At 50.1% G+C, this 17,833-nt stretch overlaps 10 protein-coding genes across 10 annotated transcripts; 8 read left to right on the top strand and 2 right to left on the bottom strand.

Annotated features, from left to right (window-relative positions):
* Positions 1-69: 69 nt before the first annotated feature.
* On the top strand, positions 70-1,614 carry N7517_003560 (putative Gamma-butyrobetaine hydroxylase subfamily; the record flags this gene model as incomplete). The annotated part of the gene is made up of 1 exon (XM_056721290.1): positions 70-1,614. One exon carries the CDS (start codon positions 70-72, stop codon positions 1,612-1,614), a length of 1,545 nt encoding a protein of 514 aa, XP_056577540.1.
* Positions 1,615-2,193: 579 nt separating this feature from the next.
* On the bottom strand, positions 2,194-3,119 carry N7517_003559 (PICOT family protein; the record flags this gene model as incomplete). The annotated part of the gene is made up of 2 exons (XM_056721289.1): positions 2,194-2,265; positions 2,322-3,119. 2 exons carry the CDS (start codon positions 3,117-3,119, stop codon positions 2,194-2,196), a joined length of 870 nt encoding a protein of 289 aa, XP_056577539.1.
* Positions 3,120-3,515: 396 nt separating this feature from the next.
* On the top strand, positions 3,516-5,675 carry N7517_003558 (RNA exonuclease; the record flags this gene model as incomplete). The annotated part of the gene is made up of 1 exon (XM_056721288.1): positions 3,516-5,675. The coding sequence occupies one exon, from the start codon at positions 3,516-3,518 to the stop codon at positions 5,673-5,675; it is 2,160 nt and encodes a 719-aa protein (XP_056577538.1).
* Positions 5,676-5,985: 310 nt separating this feature from the next.
* Positions 5,986-6,500, top strand: N7517_003557 (Rieske (2Fe-2S) protein; the record flags this gene model as incomplete). The annotated part of the gene is made up of 2 exons (XM_056721287.1): positions 5,986-6,210; positions 6,258-6,500. 2 exons carry the CDS (start codon positions 5,986-5,988, stop codon positions 6,498-6,500), a joined length of 468 nt encoding a protein of 155 aa, XP_056577537.1.
* A 751-nt stretch (positions 6,501-7,251) lies between these two features.
* On the top strand, positions 7,252-7,713 carry N7517_003556 (Glucose-methanol-choline oxidoreductase N-terminal; the record flags this gene model as incomplete). The annotated part of the gene is made up of 1 exon (XM_056721286.1): positions 7,252-7,713. One exon carries the CDS (start codon positions 7,252-7,254, stop codon positions 7,711-7,713), a length of 462 nt encoding a protein of 153 aa, XP_056577536.1.
* Positions 7,714-8,476: 763 nt separating this feature from the next.
* On the top strand, positions 8,477-9,333 carry N7517_003555 (Glucose-methanol-choline oxidoreductase N-terminal; the record flags this gene model as incomplete). The annotated part of the gene is made up of 3 exons (XM_056721285.1): positions 8,477-8,770; positions 8,827-8,892; positions 8,956-9,333. 3 exons carry the CDS (start codon positions 8,477-8,479, stop codon positions 9,331-9,333), a joined length of 738 nt encoding a protein of 245 aa, XP_056577535.1.
* Positions 9,334-9,692: 359 nt separating this feature from the next.
* Positions 9,693-12,892, bottom strand: N7517_003554 (non-ribosomal peptide synthetase; the record flags this gene model as incomplete). Its single annotated transcript, XM_056721284.1, has 2 exons — positions 9,693-9,715; positions 10,144-12,892. 2 exons carry the CDS (start codon positions 12,890-12,892, stop codon positions 9,693-9,695), a joined length of 2,772 nt encoding a protein of 923 aa, XP_056577534.1.
* Positions 12,893-13,217: 325 nt separating this feature from the next.
* N7517_003553 (FAD-dependent oxidoreductase) lies at positions 13,218-14,569 on the top strand (the record flags this gene model as incomplete). Its single annotated transcript, XM_056721283.1, has 2 exons — positions 13,218-13,235; positions 13,286-14,569. 2 exons carry the CDS (start codon positions 13,218-13,220, stop codon positions 14,567-14,569), a joined length of 1,302 nt encoding a protein of 433 aa, XP_056577533.1.
* Positions 14,570-14,794: 225 nt separating this feature from the next.
* Positions 14,795-15,948, top strand: N7517_003552 (NAD(P)-dependent oxidoreductase; the record flags this gene model as incomplete). Its single annotated transcript, XM_056721282.1, has 5 exons — positions 14,795-14,968; positions 15,021-15,177; positions 15,251-15,422; positions 15,469-15,656; positions 15,731-15,948. The coding sequence occupies 5 exons, from the start codon at positions 14,795-14,797 to the stop codon at positions 15,946-15,948; spliced, it is 909 nt and encodes a 302-aa protein (XP_056577532.1).
* Positions 15,949-16,255: 307 nt separating this feature from the next.
* Positions 16,256-17,691, top strand: N7517_003551 (uncharacterized protein; the record flags this gene model as incomplete). The annotated part of the gene is made up of 4 exons (XM_056721281.1): positions 16,256-16,417; positions 16,477-16,606; positions 16,663-16,792; positions 16,863-17,691. 4 exons carry the CDS (start codon positions 16,256-16,258, stop codon positions 17,689-17,691), a joined length of 1,251 nt encoding a protein of 416 aa, XP_056577531.1.
* Between the last annotated feature and the right edge of the window lie 142 nt (positions 17,692-17,833).

The following is a 17,833-nucleotide window of genomic DNA, read 5'->3' as shown; positions in this document are numbered from 1 at the left end:
TCAAGGTAGATTTCCCCCCATCTCTCCCTTTCACTGATGATCTCTTCTTGAATTGTTCACAGGCCCTTCATGCATCGTCTCCGAACTTCAGTTACCCTCTGGCAAGTGCCACGAGCCTTGTCATGCTCTACCCCGCGCCGTAACTTGATAGCTGCCTCTAGTAGGTTCAACAACTCTGTACAGCCAGACTCTCATGACAAATTGGATCCCGTTGCCCCGAAAATCGAAAGTCCACTACCAATACCACAAGAATCCACGAACTCCAAGGACGATGTGCAAAACTCCACCCCTCAAGTGGGCGGAAGAAGCAATCGCGCGGATGGCGTCCTTCAGAAAATGGGCAATAAAGGATCAGTCTGGGCTGGAAAAGAGGAATTGTACTTGCATATGGACAAAGGCACAACGATCAAACTGCCATATACTTACCTGCGCGATTCATGCCAGTGTGGAGTGTGCAAGGATCAACACTCGAAGCAGCGCTCGTTCCGCACAAGTGACATTCCCAAGGACATTTGTCCAAGCTGGGTCAATTGGGATGGGAAGAAGCTTTCAATCAGGTGGGCCAAGGACATTGGGGAGTCTCAGACGGCGCATGAATCAACCTGGGACCGTGCCTTTCTGAAAAAACCCATTTTCAACACTCATCGTCAGCACTCGAACCAGAACAGCAAGCCGGTCATGTGGGGACGGGCCCAAATGGACAAAAGTCAACATTGGGTATCTTACTCGGATTATATCGCCGATGATTCCAAATTTGCCACAGCGATGCACCAGTTGCAGCGACTGGGCCTTATTTTTGTGAAGGATATTCCAGACTCACGATCGATGGTTGAAGCCATTGCAACACGAATGGGACCACTACGGAACACATTCTACGGATCAACATTTGATGTCCGCACTGTTCCGCAGGCGACAAATGTCGCATATACAAACCAGTTCCTTGGATTCCACATGGATTTGATGTATATGAATGAGCCACCGGGATACCAGCTCCTCCACTGTCTGGAGAACTCATGTTCGGGGGGCGAGTCGATGTTCGCAGACACATTTTCGACTGCGAAACTCATGAGTGAGAGATACCCAGAAGATTATAAAGTGCTTCGCGAGCAGCGGTTGGGATACGAGTATAGGCACGAGGAACATATCTATTACAATGAACGACCTCTCTTTGAGCATGACTCCAATACAGACGACCTGCGCCATGTCAATTACTCGCCCCCCTTTCAGTCTCCCCTCCCACCACGCGATGGGAAAGACCATGATGCTGGGTCCGTGAACAAGCTACGAGACGCCCTTGCGACCTTCACTTCAATTATTGATAATCCGAAACACACCTTTGAGCTGAAGCTCAATCCGGGTGATTGTGTCATCTTTGATAACAGACGAATTGTACATGCCCGCCGCCAATTCAATGCCAGCACAGGATCTCGCTGGTTAGCAGGCGCGTATGTGGATACGGATGCTCTGCTATCCAGGTTCGCCGTCTGTAAACATAAGCATCCACATGTTTGGACAAAAAAGGCCAAGAAAGACTTGGTAGCCAAAAACACAGACACTCACCAGGAAAGAAGCGAAGCATCAGAAGAAGAAGCAAGAGGCCAAGAGAGTGGCTGAAGAGGAACAGAGAAAGATTGCGGGAGAACCAGAGATTGATCAGATTCACGAGAACAACACAGAAGGTACAACATAAGGACAAGCCAGTTCAGAGGACGAAGATCGATTAACCAATATCTGAATTGTGCTCCAATGCCAGCACAATTTCCTTCACTCTAGCAGTTGATTGTATATACGAATGTGAATATATCTGGAGTGTTGTACATATAAGGAACCATACGTTATAAATATATTGTATTCGTATTCTGAAACCTGAGCGCAGCTTTGGTGCAATCACTCAACACAGTCATTGGGCTACAAGGTAGATTGAACTGCCAGTGCAAGCTTCTCAAGAGGATGTGTTGTATCCGTCATGGTCAACAGGAATGATCTGTGGCAATGGATTGGTTTGATTCGATGCTGCTTATCTCAATGTATAGCGAGGGCGTCTCCCGCAACAATGCAAAGGATACGATCCATATGATCAGACATGCATATAAGCCGAATCAAGACAAAAACGTTTATCATTAAGTTAGACTTTTAGCATCTATCCCCAGAGACAGGGGGGTCATGGGTATCGTGCAACGAGTAACCAACCACTCAAGCAGCGTTGGGCTTGCTGACTGAGTGATCAGTGAGGAAATCGGGGTCGTTGTTGATTTCCTCGCGAACCTGTACCATTGAGTTAATAATCGAATCAGATAGCCAAAGCAGGGGAGAACACGTACAATATCCAAGCCACCGACCAATTCTCCATTCACCCACAATTGAGGGAAAGTGGGCCACTCAGCGTACTCCTTCAGACCCTGGCGCACATCCTCATCGGCCAAGATGTTGAAGAATCCGTACTTAACACTACGCTCGCGTAGAATGCCAACCAGCTGCCGACTGAATCCGCACTGTGGGCTGCTTGGGGTTCCTTTCATGAACAGCATAACAGAAGCTGCCTTGACCAGTTGTTCGAGGCGGGCAAAGAGTGCCTCTCGGGATTGTTCGGGTGTCAGGGCGGGAGCAGACGCGACGGCGGTTGCGTTCGCCGCATCAGCGGAAGGCGGATCAGAAGCGGTAACAGGAGCCTGAGTAGCAGTGAGGGGACCATCCTCACGAGGAACGGCAGACAGCGGCGGGGGGATATTAGCCTTCACACCGTCCATCGGAGCGACGGCACCGGCGACATTGCCGCGGCCAGCGTGGCGCTCGACAGCGTCACGAACCTTCACGGCATCACTTCCACTGATTGATTCCAAAATCTGGCCGCTACGCAGGCACACGACGAAGGGCACGGCAGAAACGTCATACTCCTCTGAGATATCAGGTAGCTCCTCGGCGTTGATGCTGACAAACGAGATGGTGGGCGGGGCAGTGGCGGGGTACTGCGAAGCGAGGGCTGAAAGCACTGCGCCCATCTGGGCACATGGGGCAGCCCATGGGGTGTGGAAGTATAGGACAACCAGTGCAGAAGGTGATAGGGAAGAGAGATGCGACGAGAAGTCGGCCTCAGATGTGATTTCGGTGAGTGTCGACATGGTGGAGTGTGTGTGAAAGGAGGATGCAACGACTCGAACTGATGGCAAAGCCGGAATCGGCGATGAGAGGTATTACTCAGAGATAAGGTCAAACAAGTGTCAAGGTGAGGCCAAAATTGAGAAGCGAAGAAGATGTGTCAGAGGAATGGCGTGATGGATACCATAAAAACAAGCCCCCCTGCACGGCGATCCCAGATTTGCCGGTTATCAGATCGTTTGGCGTCTCTGGCGTCTCTTGCGTGCCGTATGTCAGCCGGAAAAGATATTTGCCGGCAAAGTTATTTCCCAGGTACCACGTGATCGCGATCTCATAGAGCACGTGACCTTATCGCCTATCATCATGAATTTCCATGCGAGTTCAGCCAGGAACCTGCAAATCCGAACATTGAAGCCAACATGGGAAGAGATAGGAAGAGAAAGCTTAGCTCGGACGACCCAGTCGGTCAACCCACGCCTCAAGGATTCGGCGTGGCCGATACCTTGTCCCGTCTGCAGAGCGATAACCCGAGCAGCGAAGGTTCGAATGGCAGCCATGCGTCAAAGAAGCGCAAAAGAGTGGATGGCGAGAAAGTCAAGTACCCAGATCTCACATACGCCAATGGAAAATTACAGGCACCTATCCGAATCGCCGATCTCCAGGGATTGCTGCTCTATTGCTTCGGTGATGGCATCGCGCCCCAATGGATCTCCATGAAGCATTCTGGCCATGTGCGCAAGGTGGTTGTACTGATGGTACCTGGCCTGGAAATGGGCATGTTTGATGGGACAATCCCCGTGCAGCAAAAGTCAGCCACCGGAGAGCAAGAGACAAAGGAACCCAAGTCGAATCCGCCGGGAGCCACCGAGGAGGAACCCAAAGACGAACACACTGCCGATTACGAACGATGGAAACAGGGCCTCCCATTGCCAGATCGCTCGCATCGCTTCAATCCTCGATCCCTCACACGCGAAAACCTCCCTGAACCACTTCAGCCGCTGGCTGACATGTTTCCTCACATCTGGCCCGTCAAGGCACCAGGGGACAACAAATACAACAAGGTCCATTCGCCACTGCAGGCCATTCTCATGTCCTCACCCCCGAAGGCCAAAAGTGATGACTCCCATAAGGGCGCACGGCCCGCAAAAGTTGAGAAAGGCTTCGTTCCGAAACGAACACCAATCACAACTTTCGTCACTTCACGCGAGGATCTCCTGGAAAATGACTTTATTCTACATCCTGTTTTCTTCACCTCCGATGAAGAAAAATCCTCCCAGGTGGAGGCTCGTCAACGGAGCGGGCAATCGGCGGAAGATGGATGGGTGGATACTCGAGTTCCAACCCTGGAGTCTGCTCAACCACCTGATGCTGAAATTGAAAGTGGCAGCGTCACTGTTGGTCGGGATGTTTTTGCGCTCGACTGTGAGATGTGTATTACCCAGGGGGGTCAGTCCGAACTCACGCGCATCAGCATGGTTGGCTGGGATGGCGAAGTCGTCCTGGATGAACTGGTGAAACCAGCACGGCCGGTAATCAACTATCTGACACGTTACTCTGGGATCACCCCAGAGATGCTGGAACCTGTCACCACGACCCTTGATGATATTCAGCAACGACTCTTGACTCTTCTCACGCCGCGTGCGATCCTCGTGGGACACTCCCTTAATTCCGACCTTACAGCACTCAAACTTGTCCACCCTTTCATTGTCGATACCAGCATCATCTACCCGCACCCGCGCGGTCCGCCACTCAAATGCAGCCTGAAATGGCTCACCCAGAAATACCAAAACAAGCAGATCCAAAATGGAATGGCCGGGCATGACTCCATTGAGGATGCCCGTGCTGTTCTTGAACTTGTCAAATTGAAGTGCGAGAAAGGCGAGCGATGGGGCACGAGTGAGGTTTCCAACGAGAGCATCTTCCGTCGGCTGTCGCGCTCTACTCGACCAAGTCATGTCCCTCGCCCTGGCGAAGAACGAACAGGGGCCGTGGTTGACTGGGGCAACCCGGAACGTGGGTTCGGTGCCCAGGCAACCGTCTCGATTGGATGCCGGGATGACGATGCAGTCGTCAGCGGTGTCTCAGCGGTAATCAACGGCGACGAGTCCAATCCCTCTATCCCGGCTGGTGGTGTTGACTTTGCCTGGGCTCGCATTCGTGATCTTGAATATCTTCGTGGTTGGTGCAGCCGTCTCCCCGACCCCAACAACGCCAACGAATCCACAACCCTTTTCCCTCCTCCTGAAGAAACCACCCCGACCACAAGCACCGGCAATGGGGATTCCACCGATCTTCCGCAGCTTGAAGTCTTGACTGACACTGTCACTCGGACGGTCTCTAACATCTCGCGCATTTACGACTCTCTCCCCCCTTGTACCCTTTTCATGGTTTATTCTGGCACAGGTGATCCACGTGAAGTGGGCCGTTTACAGTCAGTTCACAAGAAGTACCGCGAGGAGTTCAAGTCTGGCAAGCCATGGAATGAGCTGACATACAAATGGACCGACGTTGAGGAACAAGCTCTGAAGAAGGCCTGTGAGCGTGCTCGCGAAGGTTGCGGTTTCATGTGCGTCAAATGATTTCGGTGAAGCAAGATATGGGCATACAATGTTTTATGGGCCAAGATGATTATTCCACCCAAAGATGTTCCGGGTGGAAAATGGGATATGTAAAACCAGCTCCAATAAAGAGCAATTGATAAAATTCAACCTTCATTCCTCATGTTCCTACATGAAGTTGAAAGTCATAAAAACACTTTTTATATCTTAATTGTCTCGTATACTCGTATACTCGTATGAATATAGAATATCGTGATAGACCCACCGAATATGGTGGGGCGGAAGGAGATTTCTCCCGACACCCAACCGAGACCAACCTCTCGCTCTCGCAATGAATCCCTTTTCACGAGCAAGTGCAGCCTGGCATCCTGTTGGCCTTGCGTCAGATTTCCCGAGCATCGATGATGACGCCCGCATTGTGCCAAGATGCAAGGCTTTCAATATTCCTAAAACAAATGGGGCTATGGAGCAAGTCGAGGACATTGACTTACCAGGCGAACTGAAGGATCAAGTCCTGGTGTTCAAATACAAGGGCAAATATCATGCCATTGATCATGTGAGTCAAGAGACTTCTTCTCATCGGATTGAGCTCATCCTTTCTAGCAATGTCCCCATTCGTCATTCCCGCTTTCGCGGGGCACCCTCTTTGATATTGAAGACTTTGGCGTCGTGCTCAGCACGGGTCTCACCTGTCCTAAACATGGTTGGTCCTTTGATATATTCTCTGGACGTGCCGATCGTGGTAACTACCAACTCAAGGTGTGGGAGGTGCAGCTACGTGACTCATCGGAACCTGGGAGTACGGACCAAGAGGTTTGGGTGAGACGGAAGCAAAGAATTGGTTAACATTGGCCACTCGTTTCTGGACAATTATCATAGAAAGGCCAGCCAGGTTCAGTTGACCTGGTTCCTTGACACCAGTGTTTCTCACCGAAATGGATGGAACTGGCCCCCAACCACGCAGATCTCTCTCAAGTGATTAAGCTATTCAACTCGTGTGTTGTTTATCCAACTATCCATGTTAAAATATTCATATGGTTGGGGTCTCGATGCAGGATTGGGATTTTGGCTCGAATGTGATGCATATATCAACTTTATTACGCTTCGACAGGTTCACTGTTTCGAAAAGGGGCCAACGAGCTTGAAGCTGGATATATTATTGTGATTGTATGTGTTAAAATATCTGTTTGTTCAATTAGGCCAAGAAGGGGTTGGTCAAGAAATATTTCCAAGTCATGGATATACTGAGTTGAAGTTTGAATATTTCTTGAGATAATATAAATTCAATCTGGTTCTCTGATTATTCTCTTATTTCTTTGAATATCGACTATATAAATAGTGTAAGCTTGAACCTGGGACTGGCCTTAGGCCATTCAGGTCGGGACCTTCTCAAGTTCCGATATATATCTCCCTTCTCTTCTTCCCACTTGATATTAAATACTACATATTCTTTCTATCACTGAGAAACATTTATTCAGACATTTTATTCAGACATTTTCTCTGTAAATCCAAAGTCAGCATTGCCCCGCTTCTCCTTCTCAGCCTGAGGTGAATGTGAAATTTGATTTACTGTCAAGCGTGAAGTGATCTCTGAATAATGGAAGCCATTGGGGCAGCTTCTGCCATCCTCGCAATTGCAACAGCTGGAGTACAATGCTCCGTGAAGCTTATGACTTTTGCAGGACAGGTCAAGACAGCGCCAGAGCAGATAAACATGGTCGCTGAAGAAGTGTCGCTGAATGCCAGTATTCTACAGCAACTGGGCGAACTGGCAAAGGAAAATGTAGAAACCAAACATTTAACATCAGACGACAAAGACAATGGCCAAAAATATCAAGGCGAAATCGGTTCATACGAGATCAAAACAGAGTATCTTCAAGGCAGCCGGGCTGGAAACGGTGATGCATCTAGCGAAAAAGTGCAAAGAGGTATTCGAGTCCCTAGACGCGTCTTTACGCACAGCCAGCAAACAGCTCCATGCGAAACCCCGGATATTGGGCAAAGTCAAGCTCAGTCGCGCGGAAAGGTTCAAATGGCCGTTTCTACTCCCGGAGATTGATACGATGCGGAACGAACTTGGAAATGTCAAGGGGGCTTTGATGTTGATGCTGCAGGTTGCTATGTTGGTTTATTCGAGAAGGATGGGGGAGTGAGTCACTCGTACTTTCTCCTATAGTTTGAGATCTACTGCTAATGTTGACAGATATGGTGAAAATATTCAGCGTACAGCAATTGTGACCTACTCCAGAGAGGATCAGGAGTTGCTAGTTCGATCTATTGTTGCAGCGCAGAAAGCCCAGGAAACTTCAGACGCTTCCAGTGTTGGATCATTGGAAACGGAGCGACCCATGTTCTCCCAACTATCGTCCCCGAACCAAGACCCGGACGGGGATTCTGGACAAAGTGAGAGACCAGTGGGTGACCGAAAGTAAGTCGATCTTGTCGGTTATGGATTTCCTCAACGAAATTAACGCCCTTGGAGCAGGGGGACACACCCCAGCCCAAATAAAAATATCCACGATGAATCATCTAGGTGTGTATGCTCCTAGAGACTCTTTGATACAAGACCCTGACTCAAAGCAAGTGACAGTGGATCTGGTTCCAGCCGAAAAAGTGATTCCAACCAAAGGCAAGACCACGTCCGACGGGATGATATAGTGATATTCTAAGCCGTAATTTCCGCTAGGATATCAATTTCCAGACAACCATCACCCTGGCAATCACACCTCTTCAGCGTCAAGCTCATCTCTCCGAGAGCGTCCATTTCAAACCATCAAATCCACATCACCTATGATACCCGCATCATCAAACTCTCAAGTTCGATGGTCGAATCTCAGCTCCAACGGTGGACGGCAGCCTTAGACACGACCCTGCTGGATCAGATGGCTGCTCTGAATAGCAATGAATTTCAAGCGCTAGATGCGGCAAGTGATGATAGCGACTGGCTTAATCTGCAGGAAGAGAGGCTTGAGTGGATCCGGTTCAGCGAGTACAGTACTCTAATTCAGGGCATTGAACATATCAAGGCCAGGACACTTACTGTGATCATGAGCGGGGTGCCTCGACCGACTCCACGGCCTGAAAAGAAGGAAGAGGCACGGATAACGTGGATCAGGGTATGGGAAAAGAAGCTCTGCCTAGGATTTCAACCGCTAACACAACTGGAAACAAGGTTCATCGAGATTATGTTCTTCCGAAAACACTCGAAGCGTTCGGATTGCCATGGGATTGGGATGAGGTAAGGATAGAGCCATTTGTGTGCTTCCACTTTTCCATTTCAACACTGACTTCCCGCTCAAAGGATACCAACTACAGCATCATCAAGAAATGGATCGCCCATGATTTCCAAGACGAGCCTTTTGCTCATACCCGACGATTACAGGATGAAATACCAGTACAGGCCCCACCCACTTACCGAAAGAAAGATAGAATGTTTCTCATCCGCAAGCGGTCTCCTGCACGAGTCAGGCTTTTTGACTCTGAGAGGGAATCTGAGACGATCCTCGATCGAAAGAAGGCGGATGATGGAAATGAAGAGAAGGGAGAAGCGATGGACGAGATGGAAGAGAAAAGTCAACAGGCCGAAAACGAAACAGATGACGGCGAGTATGATGAGGCATCAGAGAGCGGTGATGCAGAAGGCATTGTCGATGCTCTATTGGCCAGATATACTGTGTGATTGTATACCAACTAGGGCTGTTTGGCAGTTTCGGCCATATTCCTAGTTGCTCCTTTACGGGAGCGAATAACCATATTATTTTCAATTCCCGGCACAATTGGCTTGGCAGTGACTCTAAACCAAGTGTACTAGGTTCTAGCTCGGTGTGTTGTATAGATGGTATATGATGCATCTGGGGTCTATGCCGTTTTCCTTTTTTCAGCTATTTCAATTATGTTCCTCTCAACCATTCGGTGTGCAATTATGTGGCTAGTTGTAGTGGATGCTAAGAACCAGGATGGTTCAGCTTATGATGTCGTGATCGTTGGTGGAGATACAAGTGGACTGGTCGTCGCTAATAGGCTTTCAGAGATGAGAGATTACACCATGGCAGTGATCGAAGCTGGAGATTTAGTCCTCAATAATGATAATGTATCTGCCGTGACGGGCTACGGTCGAGCATTTGGACAGAAATTGACTGGTCCTATCTCTATGCTGGATCTCTTTGGGTACACATTAGATCTAGACCAAGCCTGACGCCTCCATAGAGCTATTTCAAACATCGCAACTACTCGTTGGAAAGAAAATATTCCTCCATCCTAATTTGCCATCATGAAAGCTTTCTCCTTACCCGCGATGTTGCATATTTGAATAGATCTTATTACAGCCACTGGTTACAAGAGAGGAAGAAGGAAGAAAAGCTAATTCATCACTCTATGGAAAGGCACGGTATTTATATCCTGAGGTCTAGCACGCAATGGGAGATGGTATCATCCAACAAATACTAAATCCCCCGTGCATCAAGGGCACCGCGCAATGTCTTTTGGAAACCAAAGACATGTTCTGGCCCTAGCATAGTGTAATGGGCACCCCCGACGTCGTGGAAGTTTGGCGATGACCGCGAGAAATTCTTCCACTGACTCAAATGCTCACTCAGCCATTGGGCCTTCGATGAAGCCGCCACAGCCAGAGGATTGCAATAGAAGACATCTATACAAGCAATGGAGCTAGTGGGATCATAGTCCACAGCCATGCTTTGTAGAGCAAAGGCTAGGGTCGCCCATTTCGTCAGAGCATCAGGTGACAGGGCCAATTCGGCGAGACGATCTTGATTGGCTTCCGTCATGACCTTGGCGAGGGCTGCTTCCCGAGTTGCACCTTGCAATTCCAATGCCAGCTCCCGCGCCCGATCCTCAGTCATGAGATCTAAAAAGTAAGAGAGATGAAGCAGGCACTCCTTATAGTCCAGCTGTCGCATGCGGGCCTTTATATGGGGCGGCAGGTTGAAGGAGCCCAGAAAGCGCACCTCATCCCCTTGGCTCTCCAGCACTTTGCCCACCTCGAAGGCCAGCATCGTGCCGTATGAATATCCGGCCAGAGCATACGGTCCATGCGGCTGCTTTCGCTTGATCGCGGTGTGGTATGTGCTGACAACTTCCTCAATTGTCTTAAAGGGCTGTTCGCCTTCGTTGAAACCCCGCGCCCGTAAGGCGTAGACCTTGCGATCCACCAGGAATTTCGCCAGGTTGAGGAAGACAAGAACCTCACCCACTCCTGGGTGGACAAGCCACAGCGGTGTCTTGTCTCCCTGTGCCTGTAGCGTCACCACAGGATTATACTCGTTTGGTTTATGATGACCCTGCTGGTCCTCTAGGGCGCTGGCAAGGTCGCGCACAGTGGGATTCACCATCAAGGTGATTATAGGGATTTCCTGGGACAAACTCAGGTGCTCTTCAATGCACTTCTTTAACTTGATGAGCTCCACCGATGTGACGCCCATGTCGAAGAGAGAGGACTGTACGTCAAACTCCTCCTCGGGCAGCTCAAGGGATTTGATAAAAAGATCGAGCAAGCGTTGCTCCAGCTCGTTCGCAGGATGAACACGGGCTGTCGCCCGGTGTTGTTTGATTGCGTGAGAGTTAACCTCTTGATAGGTATTGTAGTCGCCCTTCTCGAACGCCATTTTGATCTTGGTTCGTGACAATTTGCCGAGAGCGGACTTTTGCAGCTGCGACTTATCGAGAGGCAACACCTGTGGTCGGGAGCCCGTGGACATCATAGCAATTTTGGAGATAGCATCGGCCGCTGTAGCTCGCGCCACAGTGTCGTCGGGGGCATAGCTTGGCAAGTACACCACGCAAATGACTTCCGTTTCACCACCCGCAGGGAATGAGGAGAAGCAACAGGTGAAGCTTGGGATTAGACCAGGGATTTTGCCTGGCTCATCTAGCGCAGTCTCAATCTCCTGCGGGCTGTACTTGACGCCGTTCACGATCATGGCTTCTTTAGCCCTGCCCATCATGTGGAGATTGCCTTGGTCGTCAATGGAAGCCAGGTCACCTGTCCGGAACCACCCGTCGCTAGTGAACGACTGCTCGTTCGCAGCTGGATTGTTGAAGTATCCCTCGAAGATGATCGGCCCCGTCAATTCGAGGTTGCCCACGCCCCCAACCGGCGCGATGGTATGGTCTGCGACGGTGGTGATTCTCATGCTTAGACCCGGCATGCACTTCCCCGTGGATGCAAACTCCAGGCCTCGTTCAAGATCGTAGCGAGGGAAGTCTAAGTTGTAGATAGCACCGCCGCATGTCTCGGTCATACCAAAGCCTGTAGCAATCACGGTCTCGGGGGCACCGTACTGAGCAAGGAGTTTTGCCACTGCAGCACCGGTCTTGGTTACATTTGCCTCACCACCCGAGGCGATATACCGCAGACATGTGAGATCCCAGTCGTATGCGATGCAGCGGTCTCCGTGGCCTTCGAGGGCGGCGCGTATGCGAGCGAGGAAGAAGTTGGGCGCAAAAGTGCGGGAGACGCGATGCCGGTGAACAATATCCAAAAAGGCGGTTGGATGCGACAAGACATCTGGCGCTTGCACATGTACCTGGTCTTTGTGTGCAAAAAGGGCTTGCAAGTGGATTTCCAAGATGGCCGCAACGTGGTCGCATCGGACCCAATTCAAGAACGAGGTCTCATCCGGTAGTGGCACCACCTTATATTTGCTGGCCAGTGCCGTGAAGATCTGACCATGGGTAAGGATAACTGCTTTGGCATGGCTGGTGCTGCCAGAGGTTAGCATCAGGATGGCGATGTCCGCGGGCTGGGCATCGCGATATACGTTGCGCAGCTCTGCGGCCGGGGCGTTGTCCATCTCCAGCGACTCCACGGCAATGGGCGTGATACCATCTTGTCCTCCAAATTCGGACAGCTTAGCAGCCGTGGTCAGACAGCTGGGATGCTTCAGGGTAGTATTTAGGTGCTCCAAATGCGATATGCGCGCTGTCAGGTTGTTAGACAGCGAGGTGGACATGGCTGGGATACAACCAGCCAGCGTAACGGCCCAGAACCAGACGATGCTTTCCCAGTGGGTGTCCAAGTGGATGAGGACCACCCGGCCTCGACGGAATTCTTCTTGTCTGCATCGCAGTGCCCATGATGCCTGCTGGGCGGTCTCCAGAAGCTGGCCATAGGAGTATGACTTGGGCTGGGTGGTGTTTTGGGGTGGATAGCAGATGATATTCCCGCTACCCTGTGTGTCGGCGACTGCCTCTAAGAGAAGTGTGATATTGGTAAACGCCATCTTCCAATGTTTCGTACTGAACTGCTTGGTAACACTCCGAAAATAGTGTGTTTAACCGAAGGAAATTATGAGCAGCGGTGAATTATATGAGGCTTGTATAAATGACATATATCCAAACCCTCCGAAGTATCAACTCAGCTACCCACATAAGCCTTGCAAGTCTCATAATCGGTACATGCTTGACCGCAATCTGAATCTGGCATTCATGTAAAGCTGCAAGGAGCCGAGAGCAATATATTCATTTTTATATTCTGTGTCACGTCTGCACATATATCAATTCAGAACCTTTCCTCCCGTCACTGGTGTTTCTCTCTCCAATCACACAATGTATGACCTCGACAAAGTTAGTCTTCTTCCCTTTACTTTATCAGAGCCACACTAACTGATATCTAGGTCATCATCATTGGGGGAGGGCCCACCGGCCTCGCAGCTGCCATCCGCCTGGCTCAACACAACAAGCTGAGTCCAGTCATCTACGAGCTTCGTGATCCAGATACTGCAGGCATCGGAGGATCTCTGGGGATTCCTGCCAATGGTCTGCGCTGCCTACACCGACTCGGGCTCTGGGACACGATTCTCCCCCACAGTGTCGATATCACCACAACCGTCCTACATTCCACATCCGGCAGCGTCCTGAGCGAAGTTGATGTCTCCACGGAAGCAAAGCAAAAAACTGGCTTCGGGTATCTCCGGATAAATCGGGTGGATCTCGTCGAGTGTCTGCGGGACGGCACGCAGAAATACCAGATCCCCATCCACTACAACAAACAGGTCACCGGCATCGAGGAACATGGGGACTCTGTCACGGTAACCTTTTCCGATGGCACAAGTGACACAGCCTCCCTCCTCCTTGGCTGCGATGGAATGCACTCGGCGGTGCGCACGCTGCACGTCGATGCAGGGATTACCCCCGTGTACTCTGGCATTGCAGCGATATCATCGATCGTGGACGACGTGATAGATCGAGATCCCAAGGACGCGGGATGCCTGCACTCGACAATTACACCTCACGGAATGCTGGCCACTGCACCGTGTGCCGCCAAGCAGGTCTTCTGGTTCTTCAGCAAGGAGGTGCCTCTTCCGACCGGCAGCTCCTCGGCCGATGTCCGCGATGGCTGGTCACTTCACCGCCAGAAAGAGCTGGCAGACTGTCGCAGCTCACTGGCGACTGTGCTAGATTGCGTGCATGGAAAGTGGGGCCAATATCTGCGCCAGCTAGTAGACACTAGCCGAGATTTGCATTTCTACCCGCATTATCGCCTGCCGCTGGGTGGTCGGTGGTTTGTGCCCTCAGCCACGCCACAGGAATCACCTCGGGTGTTGTTGATGGGAGATGCCGCGCATGCCGTGCAACCTCATGCCGGACAAGGAGTCTCCCTCGCGTTTGAGGATGTGTTGTTGTTCTCCGGACTATTGGAAAAGTATCAAGCTGGTGACTATACGGATCTGGGGGAGGTGTTTGACCGGTTCGATGTGATCCGTCGCCCGCGCATCCAGCGCATCAATGAGGTTGCATTACACAATGGCAGGATGCGCCGTAATCAGTCACCGTGGGCGGTGTGGTTCAAGGAGTGGTATATGTGGATTATGCTGCACGTCAATCGGTTCTGGGGTATGTCTATGTCTGGGGTGTTGAATGGGGATATCCTGTATGACGTTGAGACGGAACTGAAATAGCCCTATTTTATTTACATCTAGGCCTTGAAGCTTGAGAAGGCAAATACAGAATTCTACTACTTCGTACCTCTCATTCAAACAGCCAAAAAAAACAACTCTTGAATCAACAGATTAAAATGACTATCTCAACGCATCCCCAATTGGGGTGGATTGGCAAGTGTCGCTAGCATGTAATACCATTTATCGAACCCTCACTAACACGAGATTCTTGTAGGACTCGGAAACATGGGTAGTGCCATGGCGTCAAATCTCCAGAATTATCTTCATGCTCAGGGACAACTGCCATTGCGGTTCTGGAATCGCACTGCCTCTAAAGGCGAGGCTTTGACGAGTCTTGGTGGAATTCATTGCGACTCCATCGCGGACGTGGTCAGGGACAGTGGGATCATCTTCATCTCGGTAGGCATTTCATACTTGTCATCTTGTCTCGGATTTCTAATCACACAATCAGACTAGTAACGACGAAGCACTGCAGACCATCGTTGCGCAAATCATCTCGGCTGGAAATCTGACCGACAAGATCATTGTGGACACAACGACCGTCCTTCCAGATACAAGCAAGGCTGTTTCAGCCAGGTTGGCACAGGAAAATGCCTTTCTGGTGTCGGGTATGTTGATCGATTCTGATTTTATTTTATTTTATACTTTTCTAAATTCGTTCATCACACTGATGTTGTTCAGGCCCTGTATTTGGCTCTGCCCCAATGGCCGCAGAGCGAAAGATCCTGATGGTGGCTGCCGGAGCTCGCTGCACGATACACCGAATATCCCCGTACATCAAAGATGTGATAGCTCGTGATATGATTGAGGTAGCAGACGAGCCAGAAAAGGCATCCCTGCTGAAAATAATTGGGTAAGTATACTCCGTATTCTGGGCTGCAATATTTGAGTTTCATAAGGGCTAAGCAAAATGCAAGGAACTTCCTCGTATCCGGTCTGACGGAAATCATCGGTGAAGCTCAAGTCCTTGCGGAAAAGAGCGACCTGGGTACTGGGGTAGTCGAGAAGTTGCTAGAAGCCCAGTTTGGACCTCTGCCGACCATGATTTCCAAGCGGTTGACCCAGGGCGTATATATGCCGCCCAAGGGTGAGGTCACCACCCAGACACAGACTGCGATTATGCTGACCTCCTGATAGGTACATCTCCGTGGTCAAATCTAGATCTGGCTCTAAAAGATGTTCGCCACGCCATTGAATGTGGCGCTGTGGTGGAGACTAAATTGCCAGTCGGGGAAGTCGTTCTGGAGCATCTCAAACGTGCCAAGGTCTTTTCTCAGGAGCAGGATCGGCAGTTGGACTCGGCGGCTTCGTACGGTATCATTAGATGCGATGCAGGTCTAGACTTTGAGAATGAGTTTGTGAAAAGGAGGGATGCATAGACGTGGCGTTAATGTTATGCAGCCACCTTGACATGTCCATTTTGAGTGATCTGCACGAGACGTGAAGAGCTGAAGAATTTGACATTATGCCGGCCCTTCTGCAAGACTGCATGGCCGGGACGTACATGTATTTGATAGGTCACAGTTAGGGTAACAATACCGCCGATCTTATTTCTACCTTTCTCCGTCGAATTTGTAAAATAAAATAATTATTTGCAAGGCGATGTCTTATGATGGTATCTTGTCTATCCTTACTCCGTACATGCTCAGGGATTTCTCACTTGCAATTGATCATTCCCGTGGAGCGATGGACTTGACTAGACTCGCCACATCTATCTCTGAGGCAACGGAGCTACTCACCAGCCAGTCGATTGACCCTCAGCAGCGAGCAGAGCTGTCGCGGGCCTGCGAGAGACTTTCTGCAATTATTGACCAGCCGAACTCAAGATTAGAGAAAGCCACTATCGCGGTAATCCCATCTCCGGTGTACAACATAATATGGGCTTTCATTGTATTGACGCCGAGTAGACAACCCCAATCGTAGCCGCCCGTGTCGCCATCGATATTGGAATATTTGACTTTGTCCTTAATTCGCTAAAAGAGGAATTCACGAGCGACGAAATTGCATCGCATACAGGTGGAGATACATTACTTGTTTGTAAGACAACCATCCCCATTTCCCATAACCCACAGATAACTAATCCAAATGACCAGGCCGTATCTTGCGGTCATTGACAGCGTCTGGTATATTCAATGTCACACCAGCAGGGACTTACAAACCCGATCCTGTGGTGAAGGATCTTGCTCGGGGTGGCTATTTAGCAAGCCGGATCGTGATGAACTTGTAAGTCTTTATGCATATCCAAAGAATTACGGTATCTTCCGCTATACTAACTCTTCATGCATTATATCAGTGACATTCACTTCCAAATATTTGCCAAACTTCCCCAATACCTAAGGGAGACCCAATACAGATCTCCTGCAAACGCCTACGCGGGACCCTTTCAATATGTCTTTGACACAAACGAGCATTATTTCGACTGGATGAAGTCACATCCGTCTCAACTCGATGCCTTTAATCGTACAATGCAGGCCGGTGTTGTACGTGACAATTCTGCGCGGTGGACCCAAATATTCCCTGTCGCGCAGCGATTCCAGCAATTCATGAGTGCCAGCTTTCCTGTTGATAAAGGGCTTCAACTAGTGGATGTCGGAGGTGGCATCGGCCACGAAATCCAAATTTTGCTTGAGACGCTTCCATCTCTCCGAGGACATTTTGTTCTGCAAGACGTACCCGGCGTTATCCAAAGCATGCTACCGGAACTCCAGAAAACCACGGTCCCCACGCAGACAGTACAGGCCATGCCTTACAGCTTCTTTGAGTCACAGCCCGTAACAGGCGCACACGTCTACTTCCTGGGCCGTGTTCTTCACGATTGGCCGGACAACGAGGCACGGAGAATTCTACATCACATTCGAAACGCAATGGGTAAAGACTCCCTGCTCCTCATTCACGATCGCGTGTTGCCAGATGGTCCGGCGAAGGTCCATCTATCAGACACCATTATGGATTTCAATATGATGGCTTTATGTTCGTCGCTAGAACGAACGGAGACGCAATTTCGAGACCTGCTTGTCTCCGAGGGACTTGACATGGTGCGGGTGTGGCGGCCAGCCACTGCTGGTCTTCATCGACAAGCGGTGCTCGAGGTGGTCTTGGCGGGTTCTCCAGATGATGAATAGGGATTGTTGGGCTGAGCTACCGTTTCAATCTGCATGATAGGTCATCAGTGTGCCTCGACACCAAATATAATGCCAAGTACCTAGCAGCAGTTGTAGCTCATACGGAATCAATATGATTGGATAACAGCAGTGTAGGGTAGGA

Source organism: Penicillium concentricum, assembly GCF_028827145.1.
Source record: "Penicillium concentricum strain IBT 3081 chromosome Unknown utg000002l_segment0_segment0, whole genome shotgun sequence".
Taxonomy (NCBI): Eukaryota; Fungi; Ascomycota; class Eurotiomycetes; order Eurotiales; family Aspergillaceae; genus Penicillium; species Penicillium concentricum.
The sequence above is the reverse complement of the archived record's forward strand: the minus strand, read 5'-3'. Positions and strand labels throughout refer to the sequence as shown.